The following is a 19,344-nucleotide window of genomic DNA, read 5'->3' as shown; positions in this document are numbered from 1 at the left end:
CTGTGATCCCAACACTTAGGAGCCACAGGCATGAAGAGGAGCACAAGGCCAGCATTAGAGGTCAGCTTGTGCTTCGTGAGACCCTGTCTCAGAATGAAGGAAGGAGGGGAAAAAAGAAAGGAGAAGGGGGGGGGGGCAGGAAGAGACCATTAGAACAGAGAAAAGAGCTGAAAGATAGGGTGTTGTGTAAGCACAGGGCAGCAGTGTCACGCTGGGAGGAAAAGAAGAGAGCAGAAAAATCCAACTAGCTCAAGGCCCCAGCTTCTGCCTTCTGGGAACTGAGGAAGCGCTGCCCCAGCTGCTCTGGACTTTGGCATTGCATCTGTCAGGCACACATGGTACCTAGGCAACCATCCACAGCATGGCGGCTGGTACCTGCCTCTGCCAAAAGCCGTGACCCCAACTGTCCTCTCTACACATCACAAATGACGTAATGAGGGCGGAGCTGGAAACTGGCCTGGTATAGCTCAGCTAACTTTTCCAAGTAGCCCTCAGCTGTCCCTCTCCCAAGCCAAGCAGCTCTCCACTTACAACCGTCCTCTGCCTCTTACCCACAAGGGATCGTTTTCAGGGCTTGTGGGAAGCAGCTCAGGGGATTTCGTAGCCAGTTTAAAACTTTGAGGCATGATTATTAAGCAGATATGTAGAGTTTCTAGCTGAATCTCTGGCTGTATATCCTCAACCTGAGCCCTGTGCACATGCACACTGGTGAAGACGCGAAAAGGCGGCGGTCTCTGAACACACAGTAACATCTCCTGTTAGGTGGGGCGCCGCCTTGTGTACTGCAAAAAACATGGTTCTCCCGCCGTCCCACAAGGAAAGGTACTCTCACCAAATGGAGCCGTCAAAATCAGGGTCAGGCCTTGTGGGGCCACCTCACATTTGATGGCTTACATCTCTGCGATTTTGTTCATTATTACCTACGAGGGACATGGAAGGCTCCTAGGGTGCCGACTCTTCCGATTGGCTCCCAGATTGCTGGCTCTTCTTTCGGATTTCAGGAGTTATTTACTCTGGCTCTAGTTTGGAATTCTAACCTCGGTCCATATTAGCATGAATTATAGTTTACACAGAGAACCAGAAGTCTCGGTTGACATGTCTCTGCAATATGAATGAACCCTTGCTTCCATGAGCCGGCTCACAGTTGCTGGGGTGTGCATGAGGTGTGGGTCTTTTTGGAAATAAGTGGGTGGGAACCATGGAGTTTCAAAAGAAAACTCATTCCCCTGGGGCCTGTATCTGCCCTAACACCCTCTGGGACCTCTAGTCTGAAGCAGGATTGGTTCTCTCTGTCCCAGCAGCATTTTCTGTACCTCTCGCCTCAATCCTTGGCCACATGTTGTTTTTGGTTTGGTTTGGTTTGGTTTGGTTTCGTTTTTCAAAGCAGGATTTCTCTGTAGCTTTGGAGCCTGTCCTGGAACTAGCTCTTGTAGACCTGGCTGGCCTCGAACTCGCAAAGATCCACCTGCCTCTGCCTCCCGAGTACTGGGATTAAAGGCGTGCCCCACCACTGCCCGGCTCCTGGTCACATGGTTTTAAAGCTTTATTTTACTTCTGTTTATATGTATGCATGTGTCTGTGTGTGGGTATGTGCTGGTACCCACAGAAAGAGACCCGAAGAAAATGCTAGATACCCTGGAACTGGAGATACAGGTGGTTGGGTACTGGCCAAGGTGGATTTGGGTAAATGAACGGGGGTCCTCTGCAAGAACAGTGCAAGTTGTAACCATTGAGCCTCTTTCCGGCCCAATGACCCCCATGTCTGTTGAGATGCTTATTCCATACTGCTGAATAGTGGGGTTTGATCCCACTGGGTCAGACAGAAAAAAAAAAAAAAAAAGCACGTAGTATCCCACGGAGAGGAAACCTGGGGGTGCCTGTATTATCTTTCAGGACCCTTGAACTCTAAATCTGTTTGTCTGGGATGACTGCATTTGGGCATACTGGATTTTGGCAGTGGTAATTTGCTTGTTCTTGAGGCATGGGGACCGTCTGATTAGAGTTTGAGAGAAAAACGACAGGGCAGGCAAGCTGTAAATCCCAGTAGCTGCTGGGAGGAAGAGGACAGAGAGAAGAGAAAATCATGGTGTTGAGTTCGAATTAGCGATGGAAGGCTGAGAGCAGCTGTATGGAGGAAGGTGGGGTGTGGTGGGAGGGCTCCACAGAGAACCTCCCAAGGGAGAAAGCTGAGAACCAGGACCAGCAGGCCTAGGATTTTGATTGGCCTCCAAGGAAGAGACAGAAAAAAAAAAACAAAACAAAAACAAAACAACAACAACAAAAAAAACCCAAACCACTTTTCAGGCAGATCTCAGAAAAGCAGGCAGGCTTGGCCGTGAAGACCGGCAAGCAACTGAACACAGGATCCCTAAACACAGCAACAAAATCCTATCAAATACAGAGCATGAGACAGAAAATTCCGTACCACTTCCACATAAAGATGGCTATGGAATGGTTCCTCCTGCACCCTCTGGCTCCTCCTTCCTGCAGCTGGTGCTCAGGAGTCATCCTCTGTGTGACAGCTGTCAGGGACACTCGTTTTTCCTTGCAGCCTTTTGGCCTGCCTACACAGTACCATGTGCTTTCGGCTGCTTTAAACTTTGCAGAAAGAGACTCTACAAGGACTTCCTGTGATTGGCTGCTCTCACTCCACATCATTTGGAGAATTTCCAGCTGTCATTTACTGCTTTAGTTGCGGCTTATTCCTAGCTGATTTCCTCTGCTGTTGCTGGACGGTTATACTGTTTCGAGTTGAGGCTGTCATGGTTCATCTGCATTTTCCATTTGATCGGATTTGGACTCGCTCATGAGATATAAGTCCAGATGTGTCCCTGAGGACTTTTCCTGAGAGGTTTAACTAAAGCCGAGAAGACTCACTTAGGGTGTGGGCACACCATCCCATTGGCTGGTGTCCTGGGGCAAACAAACAAAGGGGAAAAGTGAGCAGACCACCAACATTCATCTCTCTCTGCTTCCTGTCTGTGGGCACAATGTGACCAGCCACATTGCACTCCTACCACCAATCCTTCCTACTGTGATGGACCGTGTCCTCTCCAACTGTGAGCCAAAACCAAACACCCCTTCTGTAAGCTGCTTTTGACTGGCATTTAGTCACAACAACAACAACACATAACGTAAAGGGGCTGTTTCAAACAATGCTGTAAGGAACACTGGATACATGCTGGTTTTTCTCTGGGTACGTTCTTGGGAGTGCAGTCTCTGGATCTGGTGTTGTGCACACATTCTTGTCTACTGTTAATGTGTATAATTCATTCATTATTCTATTCTCAGAAAATGTAGGATAATGTGTTTTGGCAAGGTCCTGGGTTCTGGTCACATATCACTTGTACCATTTTGATGGATGTGAGGTAATACCTCACTATGGCTTAAATTACATTTCATTGATAAAATTAAGTATCACTCTATAGATTTGTGAGCCATTCCTTTGTTATTAAATGTCTTTTTGAGTCTTCTCTTTTTGTCTTTATCTTCTTTGGGGTTTCAGGTGTGTCTTATAAAAATCTGTATCCAAACCAGGCCCGGTAACGCATGCTTTAATCCCAGCACCTGGGAGACAGAGGCAAGCAGATCTCTATGAGTTTGACGTCAGCCTTTCCTACATAGCTAGACCATGTCTCAAAAATCCAAAAATAAGTAAGTAAGTGAAATCCCAGTTCATTGTCAGCTTTATGTGTCTAGCTTTTTTGTCTGTGAATGGTCCTTCTGCCATTAACATGCGTTTGGAACAGACATTTTTAGCTGTCACATACTCAAATTTATAAATATTTCACTTACTATTAATGGCTTTTGCATCTGATTTAAGAAATTCTTCCTGACACCCAAAGCTATGAAGACAATCTTGTATATCACCCTCTGAATCTTCAGGCTTTCGTTGCTTATGTATAGTCGGTTAATAAGACTTAATTGATTCCCACTCACAGTGAGGTGGGGCTCTCATTTCCTTATCCTCCCTGCAGATACTCAGCCAGCCCAGTGCTATTTATTGCAAGTCTGTCTCTTTCCCTGCTGATCTGGGCCACCACCCATGCATACATCAAATGTACACAGGAAGGGTCTGTCCACAGCCCTTCCATTCTGCTCCATGGATGGGTCTATTTATCAAGCCCAGTGCCAATACCACTCGGCCTTAATGGTGATAGCTGTCTAATAAGTATTTATATCTGGTACAGCGAGTCCTCCCACCTTATTCTTCTTCTCCAAGAGTACCCACTCTTGGCCCTTGGCACTGCCATATAAATTTTAAAACCAGCTTGTCAAGTTCTAGAAAAAAAAATCTATTGGGATTTTAATTGGGATTTTACTGAGTCTATAAATCAATTTGGAGGGAAATGACATCTTTACAATGTTAAGCTGTCTACTCCACAGAGTGGTGTTTTTCTCCATTTATCTAGGTCTTAAATGTCTTTCAATAAAACTTGATAATTTGCTCCATTAATGTCCTGTATATATTTTGTTGCAGGTTCTTCATAGTTTTTAATGTCACCATGGGAAAAGCTGATTTTGAACTTAATTTTATAATGGTTGCTAACTGAAAAGAAATTTAATTTTGTCACTTGATTTTGTGCCCAGAAGTTTTGCTTCTTGTTTTCATCCTGACATATGTATAGTTACTTTTCATTTCCTATATAGAACACCGTGTTGACAATGAATTGTCCTCCTTTCCTTCTTATTGTTTCATTTCTCCCTTTACTTTTCTTATCTCCTATATTTCCTGTACTTCTGTAGAATTTTTGTTAAAATTGGTAAAACTGTTGCAGGATGTGGTTGTTCACGCCTTTCATCCCAGTACAACTGGAGACAAAGGCAGGAGGATCTCTATGAGTTCAAGGCCAGTCTGGTCTACCTAGCAAGTTCTAGGACAGCCAGGGCCTCATAGAGTCCCCTGTCTCAAAAACAAGCAAACAACTGAGTGGTGGTAGCACATGCCTTTAATCCCAGCACTCAGGAGGCAGAGGCAGGTGAATCGCTTTGGATTCAAGGCTTCCCTGGTCTACAGAGTGAGTTCCAGGATAGCCAGGGCTATATAGAGTTACTCTGTCTCAAAAAACAAAAAAACAAAACAAAAAAAAAATCAAAAACAAGCAAACAAATAAACCAACTAAAAACCTTGGTAATTCTTAACCCAGGCATCTCTGACCTCAGATTGAAGAGAAAGCTTTCATATGCATGCTCATTTAGCTCATTTAGTTGGTGCATCGTCTTTCCCAGTAGACTCAAGAAGCCTCATTCCATCCCCAGCAAGAGAGGAGTTGTTATTGTGAACGGATGCTGAATTTGAGCTTTCCTAGTTCTTTCGTATCTATTGAGTAAGTCCGGCGGCCTCTCCTGTATGTGCAAATGTGAGGGCTAGTACTCACTGGGTTTTTAATTGTTAGGTTACTGTGTGTCGCAGGCATGAACTGCCTTGGTCGTAGTGTAGCTGTCCCAAGAACGGGCCTTTGAACTGGGCCTGCTCTAAAGCGGGGCTGTGGCCCAGGCAAGGAACCGAACCTCTAACGCCCGGTCTCCTCATATGCGGACATGGAGCCAACAGCCCTAACTCACAGAAGGTTTAGACAAGTGTGCAAAATGCTTCAGAAGTCCTCGTCATATATTAAGTACCATGGAAGTTTTCGTGGTTTTCCTGACTAGACAATTTAATTTGAAATTTTTGTACGAGTAATTTTTAGTTTGGAATTTTTAATAAATTACCTTGGTATTTAGATTTTTCCTAAATCTAAAGCATAGTTGTTGAATAATTTTGTGTGGTTGTAACTTAGTCCTCCCTCCCTCCCTCTCTTCCTCGTGTGTGTGTGTGTGTGTATGTGTACACGCCCTTGTGTGTGTGTGTGTGTGTGTGTGAGTGTGTGAATGCTCATGACACAGCACGTGTGTGGCGATCAGAGGACAAATTGAAGGAGTTGGTTCTCTCCTTCCTTCGTGGGTTCCAGGGGTTGATCTCAGATTTTTAGTCTTGGAGGCAAGCTGACCTAGTGAGGCATCGCATCAGGACTGAATATAATTTTCAGTTTGAATTATTGAAGAGTTACAGCATTATCTAAAACTTGTCGGTGTTGTACCTCCAGTTAGGAATTTATAAATCTAAATTCTGTAATGTGTTGCCCTAAAACTAGCTGCAGAATCTTATTATCATTTAAATATCTGTGCACCTGTTTAATCAGGAGCCGTTTCTCTTTTAATGAGTAAATGCAATGGCAGGAGCCTATTCTCCTTCCTGACAATGGAATTAGGGAACTTGGCTCTTTCTATCGCCTTGACCATTTGGAAAGGTCAGAATGAAGCTGTGTTCAGTAGATGTGCAAAAAAAAGTCGCTGTGCAGAGAGTAGAGGCCTCTAGCCCCTCAAAGACAGGCAAAAGGACACCAAAACAAGGGAAGATAACTCAGCTGCCTGAGGGGTTTTGTTCACATAGACCTGTTAGATTTCCCGAAATTTGTTTCCATTTTATATTATCAGCCATTTTTTTTTCTTTTGAGATGGGGGTCTAACTTGTAACCTGTGGGCCACCCTCCATTCCCAGCCTCAGTGGAGATTCTCTGAGGGAGTTTCTGGACCTTGTGACAAAGATCCCTGGCTTAATCATGACCCACGGGATACCAGGCACTTGCTGCTTTTGCATTTTCTGTAGCAACTCAGGCTGCTTAATCAGACGCTATTTTGAGCAGCTACTCCGTGGAGCAACTCATGATGTAGAGCAGGAAATATAAAGACTGGAGGCATCGTCCTTAGTCTGCTGGTCACTTGGTTTGTCATTTCTATAAGAGTTTAGGGAGAAATAATTGACAGACAAAACCAGGAGCAAATACATGCTGCTACAAAAATCAAGTCCTCGGCTAGGCAGGGTGAATTCTAATTGGTGATGCAAGCCCAGGAAGGGAAACTGAAGGGATTCTTTAAGGAAGTTGAGATTTCGGGCTTACTTTGAAATAACTGGCAGGCTTTTAATTCTTGGAAGCAGCAGGGAGGCTTGGGGGAAGCTGGGCAATGAGAAGAGTCAGAAGGAGCCACAGATGCATTGGGCTGACCTTGAACTTGCTATGCAGCGAGGATGAACCTGAACTCCCGACTCTGCCTCCTAAGTGCTGGAGTTGCAGGCATGCACATATCATGCTAGATTTATGCAATGCTGGGGGGAAATCAAGCCTCAGGGCTAATGCAGGACAGGCAAGCGCTTTATAGAGTTATATTTTCAGCCCTTAACCATGTTTGATTGATTTGATGTTCAAACATTCTTAAGAATATCTTTTATTTATTCACTGACAATTTCATTCCTTCTTATAATGTATCTTGATTGTACCCACCCTCAATTACTTCTTAGCACCTCTTACACAACCCCCTCCCATGTTCACGACCCCACTGAGCCCTATTAGTGCTGCCTGCTGGGGTGTCGCCTGATCTTGTTGGCTTGACCTTGTGCAGGTGACCATAACTACAGTGAGCTCGTGAGTGCAGCTGCCAAGCTGTATCCAAGAAGACACTTGTCCATGTTCTAAAAATTAATCTTTCCAGACTTCATCTGTGATTTTTTTTAAGCGAACATTCCTTAGCCACGAGCACTTGTCCTTACCCCACATCCACTTTTCTTTCTTTCATATGTTTAAACTGAAACCATTCTTTGTGACTCTTTTGTGTGTGTGTGGGGGGGGGGACACAAATACTTGCAAAAAGAAGAAAAATTACTGGATTGTTTGGAGATGACCCGGTCCTCTGAATTTGGGGCTTCTTCCAGGGGTTAAGCAATCTCCACAGTGAGCCGGGCCATTTCTCCCCTCTGCGGCCTCTGCAGCTGACCTTTGCCACTGAGTAGAAAGTGCCATGCGGTGTGTGACCCTCCCTCTGCCATTCCTTTTCTCCTAAACTCCCTTCTCCAGTAATTTTATCACTCCCTGGAACAGTCGGGAGATCTGGGGTCTATTTTACCGTTAGTGTTTAGCAGACCTCAGAACATCTGAGGTCTATTTTAACATTAGCCTCTAAGGGATGGGCGGAGCTGAAGGAAGATTGACAGCTCCAGATTCCAAAAGCCAACTTCCCAGAGTGATCCCTGGCTTCTGGAGGAGGGGGGCAGGAGAGCAGCAGGCTGGTGGCACAGAGCTGAGACACGATGGAATCCGGCTTTACCTCTAAGGACACTTATCTAAATCATTTTAATCCCCGGGATTACTTGGAAAAATATTACAGCTTTGGGTCCAGACACTGTGCAGAAAACGTGATCCTCAGGCATCTGCTGGAAAATCTTTTTAAGATATTCTGCCCGGGTAAGTTTGTCGGTCTACATATGAGTCACACTGCGTCTCAGAGGACAACTGGACGTGTGTCTAGCCGTCGTTCCTGGACAGTCTCTTGACATCACTCGTTTCTTTAATGAGAGTAAAAATGAATGTTGGCTTAGCTATTTTACAGTTTATGAAGTTCTTTTATCTCCATTGTCTTTTATATGGTCTTGAGAAATGAAGCCAAGGGGCCTGAGTGCTGTCCTTCTTGCTTCTGCAGTGACTTACCAGGTGGTTCGAAGGAGCCATCCAACCTCATGGGACACTTTAGAGAGTCTAAGAGAGCAGAGAGCTGGGGCACAGGATGTAAGAGATTGATGCAGAAGGACCTCCCTGAGTCCGAGGTTGGCCTGGACTGCATAGTGCTTTTTCTGCATAGCCTGGGCTATAGAGTCAGACTCTGTCTCCAATAAATAAATAAATTAAAAGTTTGATTTCTTAATTGAAAGGAATATTTTCCCATGAGGTAAAGACCTCCTCAAATATTAAGAACTGGGTACTTTGATCATTACTTAATCTCAGTGTTTTTCATTTATTTATTTATGTGTGTCTGTGTAAGTCTATGTGCCCATGTTGCATGCCTATGCTTGCGTGGGGCCAGAAGAAGGCATCAAGTGTCCTCTTCCATCATCCTCTCCACCTAGACCTTTGAGACAGAGTCTCTTCCTAAACCTGGGGTTGTGTCTTGGCCAGCCTGGAAGCCAGTAAGCCCCAGAGAGCCTCTCCTCTTGGCTCCTCTCAGAGATGGGATTATAGGCATTTGTAAAATGCCTGACTTGTTAAATGGGTGCTGGAATAAGTATTTATAACTGCTGGGACACATATCTAGTCCCTAAATTCAATTTGTTAACAACAAAAAAAAATAAATTTCTATCAAAGTACTCCTTAAAACTTTTTACCGTGTCTATGTTGTCGTCTTTTGAGATCAGTGATCTGTATACCAGATATAGATCTTGCCCACCAGACATCGAAATAGCCCAGCAAAACATGCCCCCATTCAGGACTGAGCTTGAGGTAGGGATAGAAAGTAGAAAGATTTCTTACCAAATGATGTTAATGGAGAGCGGTGGGTGGTCCGGTTGTCTGGGGGCATTTTTGGCACAATCCCGGTAAAGATGGTGGAACTTCAGCTCTGCCTGTCCTCTTATGATGCCTGAGCCCTGCCTCCTCTGGACCAGGTGGTGTGAAAGGAGACCTCCTGATTGACATTGGCTCTGGCCCCACCATATATCAGCTTCTCTCTGCCTGTGAGTCCTTCAAGGAGATCATTGTCAGTGACTACACAGACCAGAACCTTCGGGAGCTGCAGAAGTGGCTGAAGAAGGAGCCAGGGGCCTTTGACTGGTCTCCAGTGGTCACCTATGTGTGTGATCTCGAAGGGAACAGGTAGGGTGATGGGTATCTGCTTTTCAGCCTTCTGAAGGGACCTGATGTTTCTATCAGTCAAGAAATACCATTGCAATTCAGTTGAAAAACACAAAAGAAACACAAAGACAGAGACCAAAGTGAACTCCAGATGGAGAATGAGGGTTCAGGAGAATAGATTGGGTGCCCTCTGCACTACCTGAGTATTATCTTATTGTCAAGTCCTCCAATCAAAGCTGGTGGCTCTGTGTGTGCTTAATGCTGATACCACCAGAAACAGCACAACATTGACCAGGATTTTTAGCTGACAGAAGCGATAATGAAGCTACTATGCCAAAAGAATCCATTACTCACCATCTGTAAAATCATAGCCTAAAGGGAACCGGGAGATGGTCAGTGGGTAAAGTGCTTGTCACAGAAGCACACGGTCCTGAGTTCATATCCCTCTCAATTCCTTAAAGAGCTGTCCTTTCTCCAGCTATCATCCTTATTGAAAACCAGCTGGTTGTAGATGTGTGGGCTTAGTCCTGGGCTCTCAACTGTGTTCCATTATTCTTTATTCTCTGGTTTTGTGTGTGTGGTAATGCTGTGCTGTTTGGGTGCCTATAGCTTTGTTGTTATTGGTGGTGGTGTTATTGAAGTGAGGCAGTGTATGCTTCCTGATTGTTTTCCCCTGATGCTATCTAGGCTTTGCGTATCTATGGTTGTGTATAGATTTTAGATGTTTTTTTCCAACCCCATCATTAGTGTTTCAATAGGGATGGCATTAGCTCCACAAATTGCCCTGGGTCATACGGACATGTTCATGACCTTGGTTCTTCCTACCTGCAGACAGATCATTCCATTTTCTTGGTGTCTACATTGTTCTTCTATATTGATGTTTTTATTGTAAAGATTGTTGGCTTGTTTTAGTTAATTTTATTCTGAGCTTATTTACTTATTTATTTATTGTAGCTATTGTAATAGAATTGACTTCTTGATTTCTGTTTCAAATAATCCACTATTGGAGTAAAGATATCCAGATGAGGGTTCTGGAAGGTTAGTACTTCTTGGTGCATGTTTAAAAGAAATATCATCCATCCATCCATCCACCCACCCATTCAACAAACTTAGTTGAAAGACTGTGTTGCACCCCATAAGACTAGCTCTTAGGCCAGATCAGAAGAAGCCTCTAGGTCTTATAACTCCTACCAAAGAAGGCAGATAAATATCAGGCGACTTAGGACCTTCAAGGGCAAGTTAAAGAGTATGGCATTTAGTAACAAATTGAGAGACTATTTTCATATGACCATTTAACATAGAAACCCCCTACTCATTTAGCATAAGTGAAGAAACATTCTTTAAAATGAAGGTGAATCTTACTACTCTTTTTTATATGAAGTACATGATTTCCCGGGACAGAACTGGAATAACTTGCTGTGAGGGTTTGGACACTATCAAAACTCATTAAACAAATAAAGAATTTACGAGGATTGACAGACTTTCAAAGAAAGCTTATTAAAGAGAAGTTTTGTGCTATTTGAGACCAACACGTCTCTCTGAAATACAAAACACCTGTCCAGAAAGCTCTGGGAGCTGCATTCCCACTTTCCCTAGATATCACAGCCCACATCTCATTCAAAAATGAGCCCTTCAGTCTAGCAGGCTACTAAAAGAATTACTTATCTCCCTGCAGAATCGTCAGCTCAGAACAATTGCCTCTTAAGACGCCCGCCCCATCCCCGTCACTTGGCCTGGATGAGGAACTGTACTTTTGGCAGGAGGTCCTGCATGCCTTCCTTATCCTCACGCCACATCCAGCAGCTTCGACTATTTTGAGAACGATAGTGATCCCATTCCGCTTACGTCTCTCTCACATCTTCGAGTGCCTCGATCAACTTACAGTCCATTTTCGCCAAGATTATTTCTTTTTTATCTGAAGATATTTCTTGTGCTGATGGCTTCCAAGGACAATAGAAGCTAGCTGCTTTCTTCTGCTGCTTTGGGAATACAAGTTGGACATTTAAAAATCACTAATGATTTTTTGAATCATGACTGTTTGAAAGTTTTAAGATATCAGTACCAAACGCCTATCTCAAACCATGAGGTATTTTGTAATTACCCTAGGTCTGTCATGAACAAGGAAAATAAACTCTTTTCTTAAGAAATTCTAGAAAAAGGAGCTGGCCTGGTCACTGGGAACATTAAGAGGCCTTGCCGCTGTAGCAGGGAACCTGTGTTCAGTTCCAAGCACCCACATTTGGGTAGCTCACAGCTGCCTGTAACTCCAGTTTTAAGGGATCCATCTTCTGGATTCTAATGGCACCCTCCACACTCATACACAAAAAGAAAACTTAGAAAAGAAATCCTAGAAATAACATGAATTAGCCTTTGGCCCCTTGAACAACATATTGCTTAGCTTTGAGATCCTCAGATTAGCAGCTTTAATACATCGTGTAGTAGCATGTTAGAAATGCAGTCTGGGGCTGGAGAGATGGCTCAGTGCTTAAAAGCACTGACTGCTCTTCCAGAGGACCCAGGTTCAATTCCCAGAACCCACAAGGGAGCTAATAACTGTCTATAACTCCAGTTCCAGGGGCATTGACTCCCTCTTCTGGCCTCTGAAGGCACTAGACACACCCATTTTTGGTGACCAGACATACATGAAGCAAAACACCCATATATGTTTTGTTTTTAAGAAGAGGATATGCAGCAGGATCTTCAAGGTCAAGGCCAGCCTGAGCTACAGAGTGACTCTAGCCTAGCCTCTGCTACAAGGCACTTGTTTGTTTTCATTCCAAGATCTCCTTCTGATCAGGGCCCTCCTCTCCCCTTTGTTTGAAGCAAGGGCTTACTTGGTAGCCCAAGATAGTCTCTAACTTGTGCCTTGTTTCTTCTTCTAGGGTTTTGTGATTACATGCCTTTCCATAGCGCCATTTAGACTTCTTAGGATAGAAAGCAAAATCCCAGTTTTGGAGATGGGTCTCACTATGTAGCCCTCACAGCCTGGAACTCACTCTGTAGAGCAGACTGGCCTCGAACTCAGAGATCCACCTGCCTCTCTCTCCAGGGTGCTAAGATCAAGGGTGTGTGCTACCATTTCTGGCCTAGAAGGTAAAATTTTAAATTCAATCCACAAAGGCTTGTTTTGTCTGGAACCCAGCATTTCATTTGCCTATGGACACTCTTTTCTTTATGTCCTCTACCAGGTGGCCTGGACACATGCCATCTTCTCATGCTGGACCATCCTCCTCCCCTTGTTCCTCTCTTTGGCCTGGTCAGTGATGACAGATGCCTCCCCCGCATCTCTGCTTCCACGGCTCCCTTTGAACTTGCCACTGTAGACGACCAGGTGAAGCCAGGATCCCACACCCCACGACCTTTCCTCCTTGATCGTATCCATTTTTACTTCTAATTTTGGCAAGTGATCCTTGGATTAGCTATTTTCCTTTCTTCCCTTCTGTAATCTCCAGGAAGACTAGAGCTGTTTCTCTCTTGTCCATCCCTGACTCCCCAGGACCTTTGAGTATCCCAGTACCTAACACATAACTGAGGTTCAAATGCCAGTGTAAAATAAACAAACAGATGTATCCTGCCATCCAGACTCCACGCCCTGCATACACTGTCTAGCTGATTCAGGTGTGGACTGTGCCTAAAGGTTATTGACAACTCTTCCTGCCTCTCATAATTCTTATGCTGATACTCTAGTTTATCTGACTTTTCTTTTTGTTGTTGTTTAGAGACAAAGTCTTGTGCACCACGGGCTAGCCTTAAACTCATTCTGTACTTGAGAATGACCTTGAACTCCTGACCCTCCTGCCTCCACCTCCTGAATTCTGGGACTAAGGGCAAGTACCATCACACCAGGCTTCTTCAACCTTTATGTCCTTGGGCTGTGTCGATGGCTTTGTCACGTGTGCTGAAGGCTACTGGGATGAGGACTGGGGCAGGGGAGTGGACCGGAAAGGGCTCCTGTGGAGATTCTGACTTACTAGCTGCCTTGCTTCTCCATGTAGGTAGAATCTCAAGATAATTACTGGGTATGGGAAGACATTCTTACAAAGGGCTCTTGCAGGAATCCTTACCTGTTCTTTCCTTCTCTGCCATGTCCCTTGGGCTTGTGTAGCTAGCATATCCACAGGGGAAATGGCAGCCTCTATTTGAAGGAGTCAATCTTTACAAGGAGAGCAATGGCCACGCCGCAGTTAGCTTTCTGTAAACCAAGCTCCATGCTGCTCCGGTATGTGTTTATCACCTTCTCCTTGAGCTAAACGTGAGGCTGAGTGGTAATTGCCTGGGTCTCCAGGAGAGTCCATTTCCCTGTGGGTGTTACCCACAGTCCTCGAGGAGCCCTGCGGGGTAATCTTTACATAGCTGCCTTGGCAACTGAGTTCACCAATGTTTGCTAAGCAGCCAAGGACAAGCAGGTACCAGCAGCGGTGGGAGAGCCTAACAAATTCCCCTTCTCAAATTGGCACATGTCCTGTGAGCTTTGGAGATTTCACAGTGGGCTTCACAGTGTGGGGACAATTTTCATCATCGGCTGACTGGCAAGTGCTAGTTCTGTGGTAATTTGTGTCTTTAAAATAGCTTAATACACAATAGGGCACAAAGGTCCACTTTGCTTCTGACGTAATCGCTTAAATACACATTCTAACAATGTCCCCAGCCTAGAGTAGCATTTTAACCCCCACCCCAAATCACCATCTTCTATTGCCTTAGCCTCTTCTATACACTTGTTGTGTGTATGTGTAGACAGGTAATTCCACTTTTTTCTGATCTACTTTCTTTACTTATTTTTATAGACATCTATTGCTTAATAATCAGTTTTTCTTCTTAACATGCTCTGTCAAATTATCTGTATTGTAGCAGGGCTGGGTGACATGGCTGCTTTTAGGATGACAGTTGTTCTGCTTTGCCCAGGACTGCATAAAGAAGCCAGCACAGGAAATTTCAGCAGAGGAAACTTTTAAACTGGAAAAATTTAAGGCAAATCAGCACAAAGTGGTTGCTATAGGACGAACCATCTTCAGCCCTGATTAAGGGCGCAGGTAGACCCGATCATGGGTACTCTTTTAAAAGATTTATTTTTATTATTTTAAAGTATGTGTATGTTTCTCTGTGTGGGTATGTGATCATGGGTTCAGGAACCCATGGGGGTCAGGGAACCTCAGATCCCTTCGAGCTAGAGTTACAGGTGATTGTGAGCTGCCCAGTGTGGCTGCTAGGACCTTAACTGATGACATGACTACTCCATGGGATGGTTGGAGAGAAGGTTTTTAATGTAGAGATGAGAGAGAGAGAGAGCAGCCAGAGGCATCTGGAAGAGCCCAGAGCAGAGAGAGAAAGAAGTACACTGAACATGCCAGCAGACCGGACATAGCCAGGACTATCTTCAAAAGAAGTGAGAACAGCAGAGGCTAGAGAAAAGTGAGAGTGGCAGGAACAGAACACACACACACACTCACACACAGAGAGAGATGGAGGGAGGAAGAGAGCAAACATAGTGAGATTAGCAGGGTTATAAGGAGAATGAGCAGGGGGGTAGGAAGCCAAAGCGCTGGAGGAAGTTTACGATGGGGGGGGGGGTGAGGATTAGGATGCTAGTATGGACTTTGAAATGTGTAGCAGGTACTCGGGAGACTGAAGGAGCCTGGAGGCCAGCATGAGCTTTGATATGCTAATAGACACCATATGTAGCTATATGCTCCTTCTGCCAGAGATAAGGGACATGACTCCTTTAGGTAGATGGAATCAGTTTCACAAGTTTCTGAGGAAGGCTGACTTTTATCTAACTGCCAGAAATCCTCCTACAGTCCAACATAAGCTCATAGGACTGCCTTTTGGGGTTTGGGGAACTAGAGTTTCCTTTGGACCTAACACCCAGGTCCTCTGCCAGAGCAGTGTGGACCCTTCACTACTGAACCATTTCTCCAGCCTCCATTTTTTAATCCCCTAGGTAGACACCAGTATAGTGGTTCTGGAAATTTCCCGATAGCACTTGCTAAGCCTCCACCTCTTTCTGTGTGATTCTCATTGTCTTCTCCCCAACACTCCCTCTCTTCTTCTCTTCCCCTTTCTTCTCCTCAGTTTTGCTACATAATCCTGGGCTGGCCTAGACTCACATATCACCCACTCTGGTCTTGAACTCATAATCCTCCTGTTTCACCTCAGCCTTGTGAGAGCTAGTATTAAAGGTAGATGCCCCAATGCCTGGTCGACCCTTATTTTCAGATAGAGCGGCTTTCTGAGCTAGGACCATACCGTCAATAGATACATTTAAAGTGGAACCCAGTTTTCAGTGTATCCACAGCACTGTGTAATCCCATGTCAAATGACTTTAGAATATTTTTGTAAATTCCCCAAAGAAATGCTCACTCTTGCCAACTTCCTCAGCCTCTAGTAATCTCTTCCCTGCTTTTAGTCTCTAGAGCCTTCCTGGGCATTGCGTGGAAGTGGGATTGTGTAACGCATGACCTTTGGTTCTGGCTTCTGTTACTTAAGTATTATGTCTTCCGGGTCCACCCATGCTGTAGCACACATCAGAATCCATGGCTGGCAATGAGTTTCCTCAGCTGTGTACCTCCCACATTAGAGTTACTGAGTTATAGGCCGTTGGGTATTTAGATTGTCTCGGATCATTTAAGGGCATGCATATACAAGTTTTTGTGTGGATGTATGTTTTGTTTGTCTTAGGTATATGCCCAATGTGGTAGTTTGAATGCCATTGGCCCCCATAAGCCCATAGGGAGTGGCACTATTAGGAGGTGTGGCTTTGTGGGAGTGGGTGTGGCCTTGTTGGAGGAAGTGTGTCACTGTGGAGGTGGGCTTTGAGGTCTCAGATATGCTCAAGCCATGCCCAGTGTCTCAACAGTTGATGTCCTATTGTCTGCAAGGTGTAGGACTCTCGGCTCCTCCAGCACCATATCTGCCTGTACGCCACCATGTTCCACCATGATGACAATGGACTGAACCTCTGAGGCTGTAAGCCACCCCTTTAAATGTCTTCCCTTATAAGAGCTGCCATGGTCTCTGTGTCTCTTCACAGCAATCGAAACCCTGAGTCATCCATGAGTGGAATTCAGAGCCGTGCAGAAACTTCATGTTTAACTTTTGGAGAAACTTTTAGACTATTCTCCAAAGCAGTGGGACTGTTTTAAATTCTCACTGGCAATGTAGGCAGGCGTGTTCCTTGCCAACACTTGTTACCTGTCTTTTTCATGCTAGCCCTCCCAGTACATGTGAAGTATAACCTTGTGGTTTGGGCATATTTCTCTGATGGCTGGTGATACTCTCTTTCTCTCTGCCCATAATCAAGCCTCTCAGATGAAAAGTTACAGCAAATTCAAAGGACACTGGCAACTAACGGAAGGTGCCAGACAAATGCTCAAACTAGATTGCCACAGACAACTTCGCCCACCTTAAATCTTTCTGCCTAGACGCAAATTTAAGTTTTCCTCAAACCATTGACGTTTTCTTATGACCAGCTTATGCTCTTCCTTCTTGGTGGATGTTGGAGGACTATCTACTGTCTCCATCAAATGGCCATCTCATCTCCTGGGGTCTGTATCAGACAGCTGTGTTCCCTGAGTTTACAGCTGTGCAGTGCCCAGGTGCTTTGTCAACCAGTTTTGTCAAAGGGGTCTGCACCAGTAGTCAGGGCTCCTAGTGGAGCTCAGGGCCCTGGGTACTCCATTCCCTTTCTCTTTGGCTTTCTGCTATTTTTTCCCCTTGTCTGGTTCCCCTCTCCAGTTCATCTGGTGGGCTCCACACATTTGTTTATTACTCTGTTCCTTCTTTTCTCCCCTCGCAGACGTGAAATGGACCCCACATGTCAGTCAGCTTTCCATTTGGGTAGCTAATAACGGAGACAGTAGTTCTGCAAAGAGGAAGACTCCTTTCAGCCCACAGTTCCAGGCTGCTTATAAGGTTATGGCGGAGCATCAGGGTAGGAACATGAGATGGAGAAAAGCCACTCAGCAGAAGAGAGAAGACACCAGGACTCTACGATCCCCATTGGGGCATGGCCACAGCAATGGCTCACTAGGTCCCACCTTCTAATGGGCTCCACCACCTCTCAGTAGAACCCAACCAGTGACAAGCCTTTCACACAACAGCCTTTGAGGGACATTCCAGATATAAACTACAGGACCATCCATGACATCATTTCCTGTTCCTGCTTTCTCATCTCTATCGATTAATTGAAATTCCATTGATTTGACCAAAAGAGGCAGTTGTCTTGATGGGGTTACCAAGAAAATAAGGTTAGGAAAGCCGCAGTCAGGAGAAAGGGACTGACCCAAGACCCTGGCCACAGTGGTAAGATAACCGACGAGGGTTTCTTTTGGTGTCATTTGTTTATTTATTCATTTTTTGAGCCAGAGACTCACAGAGCCTCTTGTAGCCCAGACTGACCTTGAACTCATTAGGTAGCCAACTTTCTGATCCTCCTGCCTCAGACCTCTGAGTTGGAACTGCAGGCAGGCAGTACCACACCCATGCCCAGTTTATGTGGTGCTGGGGATGGAACCCAGGACATAATACATGTTAGACAAGCACTCAGTTGATTGAGCCAAATCCCCAGGCCTCGTGACCAACAGCTTGTAAACCTGTCTAGGCTGGATCCCATCCCCCCATGAACAGGTAACTACTGTAAAGACAATCGTTCAGCACCTAAGCTCCTTTATTGACTGTGTGAGAGTCAAATAGCTTCCACCTTGCATTTTGACAAAGCAGTCAAGGACAGTACTGATAACTTAAAAATATATATTAATAGAAGGTGGGAGAAGGTCAATTCCATGGAAGGCAGTTCGTTTCCGAAGCAGGTGGGAGCTATTGTGATTGTTTTCATGACTCAGCTTGGGGTAACATTCAGACACCGGAGTAGGATGAATTTAAGAACCACAGTATGGTCCACACTGACATACATCCTCATCCCCAACCAAAGAAAACTGAGGTCCACATATGTCAAGCAGTGAGTGATGCTGGTCTGTGTGTATTTTCCAGAACCAAGGGACCTGAGAAGGAGGAGAAGTTGAGGCGGGCAATCAAGCAGGTGCTGAAGTGTGACGTGACTCAGAGCCAGCCTCTGGGGGAAGTCTCTCTGCCTCCCGCTGACTGCCTTCTCAGCACGCTCTGCTTGGATGCTGCCTGCCCTGACCTCCCCACCTACCGCACTGCCCTCAGGAACCTGGGCAGCCTGCTCAAGCCAGGGGGCCGCCTGGTGTTGGTGGACGCCCTTAAGAGTAGCTACTACATGATTGGAGAGCAGAGGTTTTCCAGCCTTCCCCTGGGATGGGAGGCCGTTCGAGATGCCGTGGAAGAGGCTGGCTATACCATTGAGCAGTTTGAGGTGATTTCTCAGAATTACTCTTCTGCCACAGCCAACAATGAAGGACTGTTCTCCCTCGTGGGGCGCAAGCCAGGCAGAGCTGAATGACATCCTGTGATCCCAATTAAAGGTTTGCTGGTTCGTTTCGGACTATGGTGCTGACGGCGGTGTTCATTGTGTGGTGTAGACGCTGACTGGTGGGGCCCCATGGTTGAGGGTGGGGTGGGCAGTCTAGGATAAGTTCATGGGTCATTCCTTAGTGTTCCATGTACATATTAATGCTATGGGACCCCCAGGTGAGTAACTGAGAGTGTCCTCTACCTGTACTCACTCAAGAAGCTTCACCACCATAAACACGCAGTTACGGCCACACCT

General features: G+C 45.3%; 1 protein-coding gene across 1 annotated transcript; it reads left to right on the top strand.

Moving 5' to 3' along the window:
* Positions 1-7,872: 7,872 nt before the first annotated feature.
* Positions 7,873-19,120, top strand: Nnmt (nicotinamide N-methyltransferase). Its single transcript, XM_057768331.1, has 3 exons — positions 7,873-8,279; positions 9,473-9,680; positions 18,645-19,120. The coding sequence occupies exons 1-3, from the start codon at positions 8,126-8,128 to the stop codon at positions 19,075-19,077; spliced, it is 795 nt and encodes a 264-aa protein (XP_057624314.1). The 5' UTR covers positions 7,873-8,125; the 3' UTR covers positions 19,078-19,120.
* The last annotated feature ends 224 nt before the right edge of the window (positions 19,121-19,344 follow it).

This window comes from Chionomys nivalis, chromosome 4 (genome assembly GCF_950005125.1).
Source record: "Chionomys nivalis chromosome 4, mChiNiv1.1, whole genome shotgun sequence".
Lineage (NCBI taxonomy): Eukaryota > Metazoa > Chordata > Mammalia > Rodentia > Cricetidae > Chionomys > Chionomys nivalis.
This window is presented reverse-complemented; position numbering and strand designations above follow the sequence as displayed.

Bases quoted from the DNA above. Each gene is read 5' to 3' on its own strand.
- Nnmt (XM_057768331.1), top strand. From the start codon at position 8,126: ATGGAATCCGGCTTTACCTCTAAGGACACTTATCTAAATCATTTTAAT. The intron at 8,280-9,472 runs GTAAGTTTGTCG...CCTCTGGACCAG, and splicing joins TTTTAAGATATTCTGCCCGG to GTGGTGTGAAAGGAGACCTC. The intron at 9,681-18,644 runs GTAGGGTGATGG...TGTATTTTCCAG, and splicing joins TGTGATCTCGAAGGGAACAG to AACCAAGGGACCTGAGAAGG.